The sequence below is a fragment of the Cygnus atratus genome, chromosome 4, assembly GCF_013377495.2.
Source record: "Cygnus atratus isolate AKBS03 ecotype Queensland, Australia chromosome 4, CAtr_DNAZoo_HiC_assembly, whole genome shotgun sequence".
NCBI lineage: Eukaryota > Metazoa > Chordata > Aves > Anseriformes > Anatidae > Cygnus > Cygnus atratus.
The window spans coordinates 3,815,118-3,833,005 of record NC_066365.1 but is presented as its reverse complement, the minus strand read 5'-3'; the positions used below and the strand labels follow the sequence as shown (position 1 = coordinate 3,833,005).

The following is a 17,888-nucleotide window of genomic DNA, read 5'->3' as shown; positions in this document are numbered from 1 at the left end:
TTCTTCTTCTCAGCTTGACCAGGTTTTAATTGATGACGTGCTTCCTGTAATGAAGGATGACGCTTTGCTTTCTTCCCACCCAATTGTGGTCAACGTGTCATCTCCAGCTGAAATCACCTCTGTGTTTGATGTGATTTCCTACAGCAAGGTAGGACGCCCCCCTGCGGTGACTTGGGCTACACAGAATGTGGAGGCTTGGGAGGGGAGGCAGAAGTCAGGGGAGCTCGTAATCGTAGTTCCTAAACCAGTGTGGGCTGTGTCTGCACACAGCTTGTTTCTAGGACATTCCCTGCTGTTGTCTGTGATAATTCAGCCAAAAGTGACGGTTAGAGGAGCGATGCAGCCAGAGCCCTGGTTGGCCACCATGTTCCAGGCAAACCTGCACACGGAGGAGCAGGGAAATGGCAGTGTCAGCAGTGTCTGCTACGAGAGTTGTTGGGTTTAAAATTATCCTAAGCCAGATACTAAGCACACTCCTCTCCCATCACCTCATGTGCTGATGCCTCCCAATTCTGTCAAGCCACATAACCTGATGCAAGGGCAGATGGCCAGGTGTCCTCTCTCTCACTTCTCCATTGCACCTTTGGGGCACCGTAACTTCTATTTTTAGCAAGCCAGGCAGGAAATCAAGCAGTGAGAATAGGAAAGCAATTTTTTGTCTCACATTGCGCACAGGATCTCAGGCCCCCTAGAAGCGTTAGCAAAGATGGGCAACACCAGCCTCTAGTAGCATTGCCCCTAAACTGGGAGATGTTAGCTTCACGTTTCGCTGCCAGTTGTGGAGCTCACATCTGACTTGGACTAAGTCTGTAGCCCAAGAGGTGGTAGAGGGCACCCCTGTTAGGTCTGACATGTATTATGATCATCCTGAGGCTGTCCCTGTCAGTGGTGGGGGGGACCTGTGCCTCTAAGGGGTCTCTCTAGAGCCAACTGGAACCAACTGGGAGAATCCCCCAGGTCTGCCTGCCCAGTGAGACTCCCGGACGCCTGTGCCATCCAACTTCTTGGTCCTTACACCAGTCCTGGGGCTCTGTTCACTCTCTCCTCAATGAGCTATCTCCCATACCATGTTGCATATGACCCTGATACACCGTGTTTGTGTTAGCAGCTTCTTGTATGGCTGACAGTGGTTCCTATCTGATATTACAGCAACTTTCCACAGAACATGCAAAATCCACCATTATTAAATCCTGTTTGTTCCTTTCCTCTAAGTTCCCATTATCAGCTAAACAAGAAGTATGCATTTCATTGACTTTAGCTTTAGCTGTGCTTCAGCTAAAATCCATAGCCATAAGTATTACTTTTATTAGCTAGACTTGATCCATCCATTTCCATCAGTTTTCTGTTTTCAATTGTTAAATCCTCTGTCCAACAATACAATCAGTATTTATTGCATCATAAATGCCTCACAGTCAAATCATAAACCATGTGAAAACCTGCATTGTGTAACACTGATGTTCTTAAATCAAGCTAACAAAAGTCAAGAAACATACAGAGCTAAATCAAATGTTCTGGACAAAAACGTATTTTAGTGGTGAGCTAAGCAAGTGGCACACTTTTGCATGGTCTGAAAACAAGAAAAAAAAAAACCTAGCATTAACTCATCTCTTTGTGCCTAGATAATTGCTACATGATTTTTTACTTTTTTTTTTTTTTAGCAAAACACTTGAGGACTCATGCATTGTTTGGGAATAGACTGCTTGGGATATAATTTGGCGTGGGATATAATTTGGCTTGAATGAGAAAGTCTTCACATAGATTTAGCTCAAATTACTGTTGGTATTTATATATAAATGCGTGACAAAATTAACTTGTTTCTTTTTGGTTCTATTTTGGCTTCTCTTTAGCATTTTTCTTATAAAAACAATCTTCTCATGATAATATTCATCAATAAACAAACAAAGTATAATTTGGAATGCTCTCTGTTAGTTTTACCAGAGCAATTACAGGGCTTATACACTCCTAAAACCCGAATGAAATGCCTAAGGATCTGTGGAGCCCTTGCAGTGTATTCTGTAAGTGAACTTCTGACTGCTGCACGATCACAATAGCATTATGAACATACTAGGAAACGTTCCTACTAGGAATGTAGGAAAGCTGTACTAGAGTAGAGCTGGTGAATACACAATTAATATACATAATCCACACTTTAAAAGAAATTGCACTTCACCTTTCCAGTTTAACCATCTCCCTTAATTTGAAAGATTGTGTTAAAATGAGATTTTTTTGTCCTTGGAGTTCAAGCATTGATTACCTTTTTGGAAAACAGCTACTTAGCAGTTCTGATAGAAATTTGCTCTTAAGATTTCTGCATTTTTGGAACTAGAGAAGGTTAAGCTTAAAAGCTGCACATTTCCACCACGTACAGTCTTGTCATATACTTGGCACTTAATACATCTCGGTAATAAGTAAAGACATCACAATGAGATGAGGTCAGCTATTCAAATCAAGGTTGCTCTCTTGAACCTTCCCAAATATTTGAAAGAAAGGAAAGTTATGAAAACACCGGGTTCCTATAACTAGTGATTTTGTTAGCATGAGTTTTTCTCAAAAGCACTCAGTCATTAACTTCAGAGGACGCACAGTGGTCAAAGAGACTGAAAAGCAGTTGTATTAAGATGCAGGAATTAACTATATATTGCAGAAAGGAAATCTCTGCTGCCCCTAAATGCTTGCAAAAGTGCACAGTTCTACTCTTATGTTTAATATAAATGAGAGGGGATGGTCTATGAGAGGTGGTATCAGATAAGAAGTGGCTGAAAGATAAAGCTGAGGAACTGAGATATCACAATGCATAAATGTGGCCTTATGATCACTATTAATCATTAGCAGCTGTTTGATAACCACTAATGGATATCTGTTCTAAGTTCTACTCAATCATTTCTTGAACATATTTCATGGCAAACACATTAAATTACTGTATCAGAAAAGTCATCTGCTGACCAGCTTGACTCTGCAACAATAGTTTGGAAAGCAGTCTGAAGCATATCTGTTCAGTTACTATCCTGTTCTCGTGCAGCCAAGTTTTTATTCTCAGACACACAAACGGAGGAGACAGGATTTACTAAGAACGCAGATAACATTCTTTTTTTCCTGGGACAACTGGATTTTTAAACCATTCATAGCATTAGGCTTTCAGCTGCCCTTTGATTTAGTTGGGAAAATGAAAACATACTAATCTTAAGATCATATTTTGCATTTTAGAATTGGTTTGCATTGATTCTGTTTTTCCTCATTTTGTGCCTATACTGTTCTTTGTCCCACATGTCTGTTTGCTTCACTCTCCTGTATTCCCTTTGTTTCTTTCTTCTTTCAAGGTTGTAATTGTTTTATTTCCTTGACCCAAATAAGTCACTTCTCCGATCCCATTTCTACCCTGTTTCAGAGACAAAAGCTCTTACACTGGTCCTAAGCAAAGCTCATTCTGAATCTGGAGCTGGCATCCCCAACAAGTGGTGCCCCAGACTTGCAGCATTTTAGGAGTTCCCTACCTGCTGGGCACTCTGCAGAGTTCTCTTCCTTGCTCAGGCTGGATGGGGCTGGTTCCCCAGATGCCCTCTCTCCTGTTCTGTTGCAAGTGAAACAGGGAGCCCTGCTTGTACAAAGTGGCAGAGGAGTGGGACAGTTACCCCCAGCTGCAAGGCTCAGGGGTGGGCATCTGATCTCCACAAAAGACCAGCCCTCACATGCAGAATTAATCTCCAGGTTTGGGCAGGCAGGCAGGCATGCAGTGCCGGGAAGGAGTTAGAAAAACCACTTCCTTAGTCAGATGGATGGTTTCTGCTTTGGTGTTATAAAACATTCGTTCACATGTTGCTTTCTAGGTGAATGGGAATACAGCGTTAGAGTAGCGTGGAATGACCTTCTTCCCTTTCCCTTTGTCCTCAGGGTGCATCGATTCTCAGGATGCTTCAAGACTGGATTACGCCGGACCTCTTCCAGAAAGGGTGTCAGGTACGAGTGGCACCAAAACACACCAGAAAGGCAGCCCTTCCTCAGGTGGCAACAACAAAGCCATTGTGCAAAAAGTCAATACCAGAGACTCTCTATCAGTAGCAGAAATACAACTCATTTCAGTACTGAGTGGACAATGCCAAGGGGACGCTCCACACTCCCACAGAACGGGAATGTGAACTGCAGGAAGATTTGACAGCCCATCAGTGAGGTCCTAAATTCATGACAGCCGATAGTAGAGAAATTTCCTCAACCCCGCTGTTTGTCCTGCTGTCAGCTAGGATCCCCTCACTCATCTGTAAAGCATGTCTTTGCAGTTTCATATGGCCATAGCCTCCCAATCCACCCAAGCCCAATATGCAGGGAGACTCTTCCTCTGAATTCCCCTGAAAAGTTACAGTGCAGGTTTATCAAATTTGCTCTTAGCTTCTCCCCTTCTAGAAAGCACTTTTTTGGCCACTACAGGAAAGTTATATTTTCCTTGTATTTTTTCCTTTCATATATTCAGTTAGGACAGTTCTACAGTATGGGAAAATGCAGCCACCTTGTCCACAAAAGACAAATACTTCCTCTTTACTCAGAGCTTTCAAGAACACAAAAGCAGGTAGCTTTGGCTAACAGTGAGACAAACAGCACCATCTACTGACTAAACCTCAGCAGAATCCAGTTAACAGGGTAGGAAAGCACACTTAACGACAGGCAGGTAAGGCTAAGGACAGGAACAGTGTTTAGGATGGGCAGACACTTACCCAAATACTGTTATTCCTCGTAACGGACATTATAATCACAGCTTAGAGGTGACCAGCCTGTCCTGCTACCACTCTGAGTCCACAGATCGTGAAACCTGAAATAGCTGCCTCCTCCTAACAGCCTCTTTCGTTAGACAGAAATTTGCAACAGAATAAATACACTGGTGTCCATTCAAATAAAACACAAAGAACTCTTCAAGTACAAATATATTTCATACTAGTGAGTCACACTGGAACTTGCTGGCTTGTAGCATTACAGGATACATTGGAAGGCAAAGGAGCTTTATCAGATGAATATGGATCCATTTAACCTCCCACGGTAACACAGGGCGGATGTGCTGGGGAGCTTTTTGCACAGAGCCAGAAATATCTCTTCAGTGAGCAACTTTATCTTCCCTGATGACACTTTGGTCTTTGCTGTTTTTTTCTTTGAGGTGGACGTATTTAAAACAATAGTTCATAAGAATTGAATTTGTCTCCTGGGAAATTGATGTATTTATGTCTGTGTGTGTAAAAACCAATCATACCATATTATGAGTGATTAAAAACATTTCAATACTTTCCCACCTACAACATTATCACTAGGAAATACTTTTTATTCAACGGAATGACCTTTTCAGTATTTCTCTGAGGAACTTCTCCATGTTTTCAGCATATGCAAAGCTACAAGGATTGCTTAAAGCAACTGGCTGTCTCCTGTACTTAAGAAATTAAGACAACAGATTTTTATTTATTTATTTATTTATTTTTAGAACAGCCTAATATATTTGTAGCATATCCCACAGGAACCCTGTGTGGTGAATGTTGCCAGTAAAGACAGAGAAATACACCACTGTATCAGTAACTCAAAGTCCCTCCAGGTTCAACACACTACCCCCACAGATATTCTGTACAACTGATCCTATTTGAATGTGTGTATTGTTTTCATAGGAGAAGTAAAAGAGCTGATAGTATTTTCACAGTCTTCTATCTCTCTTTAGGCATATTTGAAGAACCACCATTTCCAGAATGCCAAGACACAGCATTTTTGGGAAGCTCTGGAAACGGTATGTTTTGCGGCAATCAAACCCTCACTAATACAAGCCTCAGATCTCACCCTGCTGATTTCAATTTCCCAACCTTTTTGTATTCTGTAGCTCTTCTGTCAATGAGAGATCATAAGCTAGGCAGCATCCCAGTGTATTCCAACACAACTCATTTCTAGCAAGTATATATTATTTCTTCAGTTTTGGCAGAAGAGTATGAGGAGTGGAGTAAGAAAAAAGAAAGAAGGCCTTGTTAACAAATTGACTGCTTCTGTAGCATCTCCCCTCCAGTCCAAACTCATTTGATGGGTGAAAACACTCCACATTCACCACACACTTACACCCCATATTCTCCTTCATCTCTAACAAGAGTCATCAGTTTGAAAGCTCTCAACAGTATCCATTACCAAGAAGTTTTGGTGCTTGTCTCCATCTCCAGCTTCTGAGTCCCAGCTGGGTCATTCTCTGTGCCATCACTCTCTGCTCTTTCCATTTTTATTTATTTATTTATTTATTTTTTTGGTCTGGACTTTTCCTTTCTATCTATCTCAGTGGCAGCTTTCTCCAGCTCCTGCCTCTAGTGTAGAAGTTTGTGCTCCACAGTAGGGATCAAATTTGATATTAGTGTAGCTGCTGGTGATAATAATGTCTCCTCCTTCACACTCAAAATGCTGCAAGGTATCTTCTGGCTTTGAAGAAAAGGCTCTTTATATCCTTTCTGTCCTCTTCTGTTCCTTCCTCAGAAAAAAAATGAGAGACTAAGAGTGTGCAAGGGGCCTCAAAAGACACTCAGTATTTCTTGTCTGCGTTACTAGCTAGTCTCCTTTCCATGTACTTCTCATCTCCTCTGGCTGTGTTCAAGTTTCTAGATCATTCCTTCTTTCAGAGATTTTGTTGTTGTTGTTGTTTTTCCTCTTTGGCCTGAGTTTGTTTTTTCACTGCAACCTTCTCCCACCATTCACAGGCCAGTAATAAATCTGTGAGCGAAGTCATGGACACATGGACTAGGCAGATGGGCTACCCTGTACTGGAGATGGGAAGTAATTCAGTATTCAGCCAGAAACGTTTTCTCTTGGATCCCAGTGCAGATGCTGCTTCTCCTCCCTCTGATCTCGGGTAAGAGCCTACTGTAAATGTCTGTCCAAACCAGGTAGAAATACTGTAGAGGTACATACCCTCTCTTACTGATGTGAAAGTAGGCAGTTTAATACCCATTATTGGTAAGCTTACTCTCAGAGCTTGTTTTTAAAAGAAACTAACAGGAATTTAGATGCAAATATTTCAAATTTAGCATGACATCAGACCTTTACTCAGGGCTTCATTCTCAAACACAGCAGAGTGAAACTGGACAGGGTCTCTCACAAGATCTCAGTCCCATGCATGGACAGCTCAGATGACTGCAAGACATCTGCTGAACAACTACAAATTACTGTCTGCCAGAACAAAGAAAAATGGCACAAAATTGTCTTTGCCCAGAAACCAGATACCATGATCCAGGTATCTTAGACCATGAAAGCTTATTCCTTTTCCTGTATGGCAGAGGATGTACAATATATCACAGTACAGGGTCTTCTCTACATCTCTTAAAAACATGAATTACTGTGAAATAGCTGGTCATGTATAAATGATATGAAACCTCATCAAGAGCTGTTTTTTTTTTCTCCTGTTTAGCTCAGGGTGGTATTGTTTAATTTTAACCATACAAACAATAGTCAAAAATAGCCTTCTCAAACTTAATGTGTCCAGACAACCAGCTGTAGATATACATCTACCCTCTTCAAGACAGCTGGGATACTGAAGAGAAGCATATTTGTTAATTACCAGATGACCAGCTTAAAGGGAGACGAACCCTGCCTGTGGGGTGGTGGAACAGCGTGGAAAAATGACTCTGCTACACCATAGCGTTAACCAACTGAGTTACTGTTCCAAGCTGCCGTTGTGTATATTCTTAGCCAGCCTCAATTTTGAGGCAATGCAACTTTGCTAATGCTTCAGTGAAAAAGATTCAAATTACCCCATATTAGGAAAGTCTTGCTCATTCCTTGAACTAGCCCCGTACAACTAAACCAGTAAAAATTGCATGTATGAACAGGAGCCAAGTTAACCCAAATGCATTTCCCACTAGCTTTTACTAGTTATTTTAATACAAAGAGCAAGAACAATGAGAAAGCAAAGAAACAGCTGTGTTTCTGCTTTAAAAGAAAACACTTGAGCAATGGGAAGACCCATGGCATTGGCAGTTTTGGATAGGTATCAAAAGAGTCGGGATGAGATTATTAACCAAGCATTTGCGATGTTGTACTTCTCCCAACACAAGCACAAAAGTTTGCTGGTTTTGAAGCACCACTAGCTGAAAACTCCAGCCCTGTGCCAGATGAAGACTGATGTTACAGACTATTCAAGCAAAAATTACCTCTCTGTGTTAAAAATCTTGACTTATTGCACTATGCTCTGAGATAGCAGACTCAGGAATCTGACTTTTGCCTGACTTCAAGATTTACAGTACCTTGTCATTTGTTATTTTTTGAGAAGAAATCCCAGCATGGTTCCTACTTTAACCTGTCAAGAACCTGAGCTGTGCACTGCGCCTGCCATTTCTAAAGCAATAGGGAAATTTGATTCTCAATATGTAGTTTTTATAAATGACTTAGAAACAAAATGCAGTAATAATACATATCATTATGCTGATATTATCTATCCTGGGACAGACTTACTCCCTTGCCTAAAAGTCCATTGAAAGTCATTACCTCCTCCTTCAACCCGTGGAGATGAGAGTGAGAAAGGTTTTAAAGAGATCCTACCCCAGATGAGGCTGGCCCACTTCACATCTGGATGCAGGGTTTTGATTTAAGCAGTGAAGAGTCCAAGTCTTGTATATGCTTTATTCTCTGAACCCTGCAGGGATGGTATCATAAGACGCCTGCTTGTTTCAAGTTTGTTTGGCTTGAAAGAGTCCTCTTCTGCATGCTGGCACTCAAAAGAAATAGAAGTTTGAAAGCTTGTGCTCTTACAACAGTGCTGCTGGGCAAATATGTAGCTGCAGCATACGTCCTCAATGTGCACAGTTAAGAGGACATAGCTATTGTATCTGATGCTCAGGAAAAGTATTTATGCATGTAATCTCAAGAACATGCAAAGAAAACTAAATAAAATTCCCACTACTAAATGCATTTCCAAGCCTTTTTTTTCTTTTTCTTTTTCTTTTTCTTTTTCTTTTTCTTTTTCTTTTTCTTTTTCTTTTTCTTTTTCTTTTTCTTTTTCTTTTTCTTTTTCTTTTTCTTTTTCTTTTTCTTTTTCTTTTTCTTTTTCTTTTTCTTTTTCTTTTTCTTTTTCTTTTTCTTTTTCTTTTTCTTTTTCTTTTTCTTTTTCTTTTTTTTTCTTTTAAATGTCTTTTATGGGCTTTCTCCTGAGGAAACACAATACTGAGGCTTCTGGCCAAACAATAACCTTTCAAAATTCCACAGCAGTAAGCTCCATAAGAGTACTAGTAAAAACTCAAAGTGTATAAATCTGTTAAAATGTTTTTGTTTAGAAGATACAAAACAATAGCTGATGTTTCTTCCTGGAGGCAGCAGGAGATGCCATAACCCTCATTTTGGTATTTCCTAGAACTTAATGACCATTCACTTAATCCAGGGCTGTAAAGAAGGCTCACGTTTTCCTGTAGCACTTGTCAGCAGGGCACTTCAGATGGAATAAATATCTCCTTGGGATGGACTGTAATGTTCTAACATGGAACAAAATAGCTTATTAATTTTAGCAGCCCTATGTAGGTGTCAGTGCAGGTGTGCCCATGGCTTGCTCTGCTCTCCTACTTCTCTGACTGTCCAGTCATACTCTTGATCAGGCTGTGCTTACAGCCCAAATGTCTAAGCGTTGGGCTGTCCTCACTCAGCTTGGACACGGCATAGCCCAGGCTGAGAAGCCTGCACTTGGCCACTGGGGGTATTTGTGGAATTGAGGAGCAAGAGGTAAGGTCACGCTTGGCCCTCAGTGCTTTACAGTCAAGGAATTATGGTTGTCTCAGAGAAGGAGAAGAGGGTGGAAATGGAAAGAGGTCTTACTGACTGTACAGCAGTGGTTGCTTAAGCTCTTTCAGTTTTCCCATCTGTAGAAAGGGTTTAATAACACTTAAACACTTGTTTCAAGTGAGCATTATAAAGGTTATCTGGTGTCTGCAGAAAGCCCTAGCCATATTAACACTGACATGAACCATCCACATATAATCATCTTTTACTAAATTAACTGGTGTGTGCCCTGCTAGATTATTATCTGATATGACATAAAGATACTACTTAAAGCTGCGTGTTCCAGAGTTATGATAATTAGTTACACAGCAGAGTACACCAGAAATTCATCCACACAATCTCTCTCTGATTACAGGTAATTACTCGCCCCAGCACTGTTACCAAGAGGTGATGAATGATGTATTCTGAACTGCCCTAGCAGTTCCATTGATTAAAAAAAAAAAAAAAAAAAGAGAGAGAGAGAATCTGGCAGATCGTGCAGCTGTCATACGTTAGACACAATCAAAAAAATAAAAAAAAGCAGGGGGGGTTTACAAGGGGTATTTGGTATATTTATACATGCATAAATACACAGTTGGCTTCATAAAACACGGTGTACACATTAAGCCCGTTAGAAACATACACTGGAATTTTATTTTTAGCATTTGATTTCAAATGTCATTTGATTCTCTTTCTCTTTAAATAATTTCAGTTACAAATGGAATATACCAGTGAAATGGGGACTGGGGAATTCAATGAATTATACTTTGTACAACACATCAGATTCTGCAGGTAAACTTCCCCTACTCTTTTACTAGCAACGCACTGATAAAGCTTTTCAATGTCAATCTTCAGCCTAATCACAGAGGTCTCCATTTTAAATTTAAAAACTAGCTAGCCCCAAGTAATTACCACAATTCACTATTCTAGCACAAGTGCTGGTATCCATTAATGTCTATAATAACTCATTGTTCCTCACAGCCATTTATAATAACAATAATTATAAATATAATAATTATAATTGAGGTTTGGATCTTTTTTTGATGTTCATTAAAACCAAATACTACTTTTGGAGCCAAGACATCTCCACTAAGTTCTATGTCGTATAAGACGCACAAACTGATCACTGTTGGTTTGTTTTGCAGGAATTACAATAACATCATCTCCCGATTCTTTTGTGAACGTGAATCCAGACCACATTGGATTTTATCGTGTGAATTATGATAATCAAACCTGGACCAAGTTAAGCACTCTACTGCTCAACGGCCACGGAGTGAGTGTTGTAACATTAACTTGTCTGGTTGGTGTCTTACAGAAGTCTGTACAGACAGTTTGTATCTGCAAATAATCTATACATTCTTGATCACCCTCTTCCTCTTTTCATACAGAATTTATCAACTGCTGACCGTGCAGGGATTTTGGATGATGCCTTTTCTTTAGCAAGGTAAACTAATTCCCTGCAGAGACTTCAACGCAGGTTTTTCACTTTCCATTGCCTCTTAGAATTAACTCAGGTGATTGAAAGAAAAATTCTGAATTTTTTACAATTTATTTTTTTTTACTTATATTGTCCTTTCAAAGAACAAATACAAGTATGCATTGGTAACTTGCAGTACTAACATAGTCAAGAGAAATGCTCCCTCCCTGCTCAGTGGAAGAAAAAGGAGGAGTTCTTAGAAAGGGGTGCTTTTGCCATGTAGGAAGCAACAATAGAAGCACTCCAGAAGAAGCCAGGTGTCCAGAAAATCAGAGGTATGCCTACAAGGCACAGCATGGCATTAGGAAGTTCCCACCTAGCTATCTTGTTTAGAAACTTGCTTAGATACTTCTAGCTCTTGCTCTCAGCCATGCTGACGCAGATAAACTTTAGGTGAACTCTGTAATAGCCCGTAAGTCTGAAGCTCTTCAGCCTTTCAGCATATCTCCAGAACTAGCCATTTCTGTTGTGGGACACGATTTAATATACTAGGTTGAGGGCTGCCCACTTGTGGGTGCACTGGGCTGCTGCACAACATGGGCAGCTTCTCATTACAGTGAGAGCTCCTGCAGTTAGGCATTGGCCAACAGTGGTCCTCAGTGATCTCTTTGGAAAATGCGTCCCACATTACATACCAGACTGTTTCCCCCTGTCAAAATTTATTATTTTGGACCTTCTAAAGTGAGTAGCCTTCTAGTATCTTTAAACAAGCGAGTTCTCCAAATTCATTAAAATAACAGAAGTTATGTTTTCTCCTTCCTCAGAGCTGGACTTGTGAGTTACTCTGTTCCTCTGGAGCTCACAAAATACTTAACAAATGAAGCAGACTATTTACCTTGGCATAGAGTTATATCATCTGTAACTTACATCGCAGATATGCTTGAAGACGATACAGATCTCTATCCCCTGTTTCAGGTGATGAAGCAAAAATACATTCCTGCATGGCACTACTGGATCTGACAGTTCAGTATCTGTAATGGCAATAATATTGAGGTTCAAGTGATTTTCAGTGTTGCTGAGCTATCAGGATTTACTTTTTGTTACTGTACTCAAAAAAGTGCTGAAAGCTGCTTAGTACCAATCTCTGAATTACCTGGATCAATTCAAGTCTATGTACTTGAAGGAAAGAAATTATGCCTATTTATTCTTATAATCCATCACCATAAGCCACAATACAGTCATTTGTTTCTGAAGGCTGCTCGGCATCCACTAAATAAGGATGTATTGGGCAACAAGATCTCTGACACATCCTCAACATGAAGAACGGCTACATCTCAACTTGTCAGTCAGAAGGTTTGATAGTTGACCTGAAGCTGAACATGATTTAATGGTCACTAAAATAACTGTGTCCTGAATTCAGGATTACCCCTGGAAAGAATGTTATGGCAGTGTGCCTTTGCTATACCTTGGTTTTCATTATAGAGCATGGGCAAAGCTCGAGAGAAGCAGACTCTGCCGTTCTGACTGACTTTGCCCTTCAGTCCTACAAGCAAGAGTGTGTGAGCATGTTCACATCTGACATGCTGTGGTGATCTGGAAAGATTGTGTGTGTGTGTTTGTATTACTTTTTGTTTAAGAGATGCTAGTTCTCGGAAAATAAATGAGAATAACCTATAAAGATAAATACATTGTTCTTTAATGAAATCTATACAAATAACCAAACCCTGTTTCTACTTCAGGAATATTTTCGCCATCTGGTAAAACCCATTGTGAATAAACTGGGCTGGAGTGATTCTGGAGACCATTTGGACAGGTTGAACAATCTTTCTTTCTTTCTTTCTTTTATGATATTATTGATGGTTTCAAAGAATGCTAAGCAGAAGGAATATTTCTCTCTCTCTTCCCTTCTCTTTCTTTTAAAGGCTTCTTCGTGCATCTGTTCTCGACTTTGCTTGCAGCATGAATGACCCAGAGTCTCTGAGCAATGCTTCTCAGCAATTTGAGCAATGGCTACAAGGAAAAACGTGAGAGCTCATGATTTTTGTGCCTGGTGAATAACACTGCCTGTGACGTGGTCACAGATCTCAAGCAGGAAAGGGGGAAGAATATTAAAGTGCTTTTTTCTTTATGCTAGCATTGCTGTAAATCTCCGACTCCTGGTATATCGCTATGGGATGCAGAACTCCGGCAATGAGTCATCGTGGAATTACATGTTCAAGATGTACCAGGAAACTTCATTAGCACAAGAAAAAGAAAAACTGCTGTATGGCCTGGCGTCAGTGAATAACATCAGCCTTTTGGACAGGTGATTTACATACACAAAGATTATTCTTTCCCTTGAGACACAACTATTCACTGTTTGCTCATTCACCTCTCCTCTCTCCTGTGCTGTCATTTTGTCAGATTACAGCATGAGGAATGCAACACATTTTAAAGCACAGTTATCTAACACCCGCCTCCGAGATTGTACCATAGTAGAAAAAAAGCCTTGCTCCTTTAGTGGAAAGATGTCGAACATGTAGTTGTTTCTGCATGTGATCAACAGCCTTCAGCTTTTCCAGCAGTGCCTTCATCCTGTGTAATTTTAGCTGCCTAATAGTTAGGCAGCAGGAGAAAAATATTCTTCTACATTTCTTCTATAATCAGGAAAGGGAAGCAAGACTTACAGAGCACTGTTCATCCCAGACCAGGAAAGGGACTCAAAAGCAAAGGGTACTGATGCACTGATGGGGAACCTGATTGCTGTGCCAGGCTGGTACAGCTGTCAGACTGGGCGAGCACCTCCCCTGGCTGTGACTCTGCATGGCCACACCAATTTCTTTAAGCTTATCGGATACCTTTGTGTGCAGTTGTACCACAGAGCAGAGCCGCAGGCAAACATCTTCACTGGGACCATACACCACTTTGCTGGAGCTCTGTCTAAATATCATAAAAAGGAGCAGTCTCTGCGTGAATGAGACCCAAGTTTAGACAAGATGAAACAAGGAAGTACAGGAGGTTCAGGAAGAGTAAATAGAAGAGTTAGAGTAATTAAAATAGTGGTAGGAGGCAGCTGTATTCATAAATTCTTGTGGCCACAAGAGCCATAACCTAAAGTCATTCAATAAGTAATCACTGACATGATGAAGGCATGAATTAATTATCTAGATCAACCTAAATTTGCAAAAAATAAAGAATCCCTCCTAAAGCAGGGAAAATTTGCCTCTTATTTTATTATTAAAATACCAAGGGAGGGAAAAAGAGCAAACGGTTTGATAAATTGTTCCTGGCACCTGCATATAGGAAAAAAAGAGACAAAACATGATCCCAACACATGACAGCCAAAGGCTCTGCTGCTGAGAAGCCATGACCATGCTCCTCATTGCCCTGCACACGTGCATGCTGAGGGATCCCCCCTCTGAAGCCATCAAAACTGTATTCACGAAAAAAGAAAAAATTGGGCTATTTTCAAGTAACTTAAAGGCATGAACTCTACTTCTTTTCTAAAGAGATGCTCAACTGTCCAGGTTACTTTCAATACTCTATGATCTCTTAATACAATTTTCAACAGGTAGTTATGTTTCAGATTGGTGTACTTCACCATTAAAATGCTTTCAACAAAAATAATATTCCTGCTTGGAAATGACTGTAAATTGTGGTGGCAAATGCTTGAGAAACATAGGCATTAGCACTGTATTATTTCTCTTTGACATCAGTTAAGTCTGCATTGAAAGCATTAACTTATTATTTGCTTTCCCTGGTAACAACCATGAAAGACACTGATTCTTATGGGATTTCCTTTAGGTATCTGAAATACATTTACGACACCAACTTCATCAAAAGCCAAGATGTGTTCACAGTCCTGAGATACATCTCCTATAACACCTATGGGAAAACAATGGCCTGGGACTGGATTCGGCTTAACTGGCAATACTTAGTTGACAGGTACGCTAATGATCTCATGGAGCAGTTTAGGTCTACAGGCCTTTCTCTGTTGTCACTATACAGCCATAATCACTGTCTTCCTCTTTTCTCTGGAAAGGCAAAGTTTGTGAGTTTCCTTTCATTTCTGTAAAAGCAAGCAGTTCTTATGCTCAGCTTCTTTTCATAATGAAAACCAAAAGCATAACCAACACAATTATAGCCACCTTCTGTGAAAAAGTACTTGGCTGCTAACTCAAAAACCATTTTTTCCCTAAATGACCATTACCGATAAATGGTGATGAAAAGGTATAGAAAGTACCACTAAGCATGTAGAAATCTCTTCTTTTTGCATGGAAATGCTCTGCAGTAGTCAGTCATGTCTCCACTCTGATGTAGTTTTCCTTCTATTGATTTCATAATGAGAAGACAGTGTACAGAGCAGTAATTTTAGAATTAAAACCCTCCTGGTGGTAACAGCAAGCAGCAGGAGGTACAGACGAACAGTGGAAGTAATAACAAACCTCTTAGTTTTGCTCCTCCCTGTTGGAGTGACTTCCCTCTCCTTCCTTCCCCTATCTAAATGCTGGGTGAGGGCACAGAAACAGAACCCACCTGCTAGCCTAGAGCTGTGAACCAGACAGTGTTTGTATCGCTAAGCAGTTCATTCCACAGCAGGAGATAGACCTGGGAGGACCAAAATGTCTTGAAACACCCGATTTCCAATGTGAGACAATAAACCATAAATTAAAATAATAATAATCCCCCAGAAGAAATCATTCAATTAGTAGACTTATTTGAGAACAGTATAGATATTCTCTAGGAGTACCATTTTTCATGTGTTTCCAAAAATGCTGAAATATGGGTGCATCTGTTTTATTATAGAGCTGTTAGAAGTTTAAGCTTCAGATAATTACTTCTGTCTTTTATTTTGAACAGCTTTGCATCAAACATTATTATTATTATTATTATATTTTTTTCCCTAGATTCACTATAAATGACAGAAACCTTGGCCAAATAGTAACCATCAGCCAAACCTTTAACACTGAACTCCAGCTTTGGCAGGTATGGTGCCAGCACTTCTCTTGGTTCTAAGCCATCACATTTTAAAAGCTACTGGTCAGAAAACTGGACTTTTTATTCCCTAAGTAGCTAGAGCAGTATGAATTATTGTAAAGCTTTACCAGTGCTACTAGCTTGAGCTTAAATATCGTTCTCACCCCCAACTGCACTAGATCTGGTCCCCATAAAATCCTACTTGCCAATGGCAGTGTTATCTGCTTCATGCCAATTCTTTCTCTCTCTCTTTTCCAGATGGAAAATTTCTTTGAGAAATATTCTAATGCTGGGGCAGGAGAATCACCCAGGAGTCAGTCAATCGAGCAGGTGAAGACTAATATTCAGTGGCTGAAAGATAACAAGGAGGAGATACGAGCATGGCTAGAGTCATGGAAAGGCCCTTAAAGTCTTAGTTAAAAATACCAGGCCCTCATTCTGGGCGTGCAGATCCTCAGAGATATTTAGCAATGCGGATTTCTCACCTAGGTACTTTAGGGGACCAAGGTCTAATATTTTTTCTGCAACCACTCAGGAGACCACTGCCAGAGCAATGTTTGTGTAGCTGCTGATCCTGGATCCTGCCAGCGCTTGTGCACATGAATAGCTTTATATTTTGAGAGATTCATTTGCCTGAATAAACAGGACAAATATTTCAAGTTACTCAAGGCAGAAATGATGGCAGAATTGGGGTCTTTGCTTATCAAGCGGCTCTCAGGCCTTCCATATACCACTCTGAAAAACTACTTCATGGTTGATACAGAAGTACACCTACTACACTCAGGGATTCCTTTCCATGTGCACCTTGTGGGAGCTTTGTTCTGGAGAAAAGGGAATTATGCAGTGATTTAAACTTTGTCTGAAAATCGCCCCCTATATTTATATTCATTTAAAAAATCTACATTTGGGATTTAGCTTTGCATTCTTATCCTACAGAAAGGCCAGTTAAGCTTCCATCTCCATTGATTTTTGAAGTTTAACTACTGGTACACAAGGGATCAATATTATCAGCTACTTTTTCAATGTTATTAGTTGGGATTCTGTAGCTTGGGGAAGGGGTTGTCTTAGTTATTTTTGTCTTATTTCTAAATCTTGTCAAAATAACTTGTGGCAGCCTTTACTGCAAACAAAAACAGATGGTACTTGCTGTCTCCTTACGGAAAAATAAAATTTAGAAAATCTACCTGAAAGTCTCAGTCTCTTTCTAATAAAGTGGGAAAACTGCATGGCATATAGAAAAGCAGCCATTTCATAGCCCAGCTATGGGGTACATATAGCTTCAGCGACTTTTAAGGGGAAAACATCTACTCCCTCTTACGAGGAATTAAAAAAATGGCAAAGTCAGGCAGAGGACTGCAAATCAGTAGACAGCAGAAGCACAGGCAACAAAGAAACAACTCTCTGTTCCCAGTCCCTCTGCCACTGCGATGCTGGGGAAGGCACTGGGGCCACTCTGCCTGCCTCTGAGCTGCGTCTTGACACCGTACGGGCAGCAGATGTGAGCATCAGCCCCATCCTCACCGCCTTCTCCCTGGTCTCCTGGGTGGAAAGAAGCAGCAGAAGGGAAGCAGCTGGAGCTGGTCCCTGTGTGAATGCCCTGGGAGCAGGGCCACAAAGCATCTCCCTGTAGGTAGATCTGGGAGAGGTGAGGCACAGCTGTCTGGAAACTGCAGTGAGATGGGATGACAGAAGCACGGAAAAGCACTTCTCTTCCCTTTAGCCTGCAGTGCTATTCAAAGGAAAAGCTGGAGATGCTGAAGAGGTGTCTCTGATGTACAGA

The 17,888-nt window shown here is 40.5% G+C and overlaps 1 protein-coding gene across 1 annotated transcript in view; it reads left to right on the top strand.

The window, feature by feature from the left end:
- The window catches only part of ENPEP (glutamyl aminopeptidase), a 33,489-nt gene extending 16,973 nt beyond the window's left edge, over window positions 1-16,516 (top strand). Inside the window, exons 7-20 of the mRNA XM_035560333.1 lie at window positions 14-148; window positions 3,889-3,954; window positions 5,684-5,749; window positions 6,693-6,844; window positions 10,448-10,527; window positions 10,881-11,008; window positions 11,124-11,179; window positions 11,977-12,127; window positions 12,892-12,965; window positions 13,075-13,176; window positions 13,287-13,457; window positions 14,936-15,076; window positions 16,039-16,117; window positions 16,367-16,516. Of these exons, the coding sequence (XP_035416226.1) occupies window positions 14-148; window positions 3,889-3,954; window positions 5,684-5,749; window positions 6,693-6,844; window positions 10,448-10,527; window positions 10,881-11,008; window positions 11,124-11,179; window positions 11,977-12,127; window positions 12,892-12,965; window positions 13,075-13,176; window positions 13,287-13,457; window positions 14,936-15,076; window positions 16,039-16,117; window positions 16,367-16,516 (1,551 nt within the window). The remainder of the gene's footprint in view (window positions 1-13; window positions 149-3,888; window positions 3,955-5,683; window positions 5,750-6,692; window positions 6,845-10,447; window positions 10,528-10,880; window positions 11,009-11,123; window positions 11,180-11,976; window positions 12,128-12,891; window positions 12,966-13,074; window positions 13,177-13,286; window positions 13,458-14,935; window positions 15,077-16,038; window positions 16,118-16,366) is intronic.
- The last annotated feature ends 1,372 nt before the right edge of the window (window positions 16,517-17,888 follow it).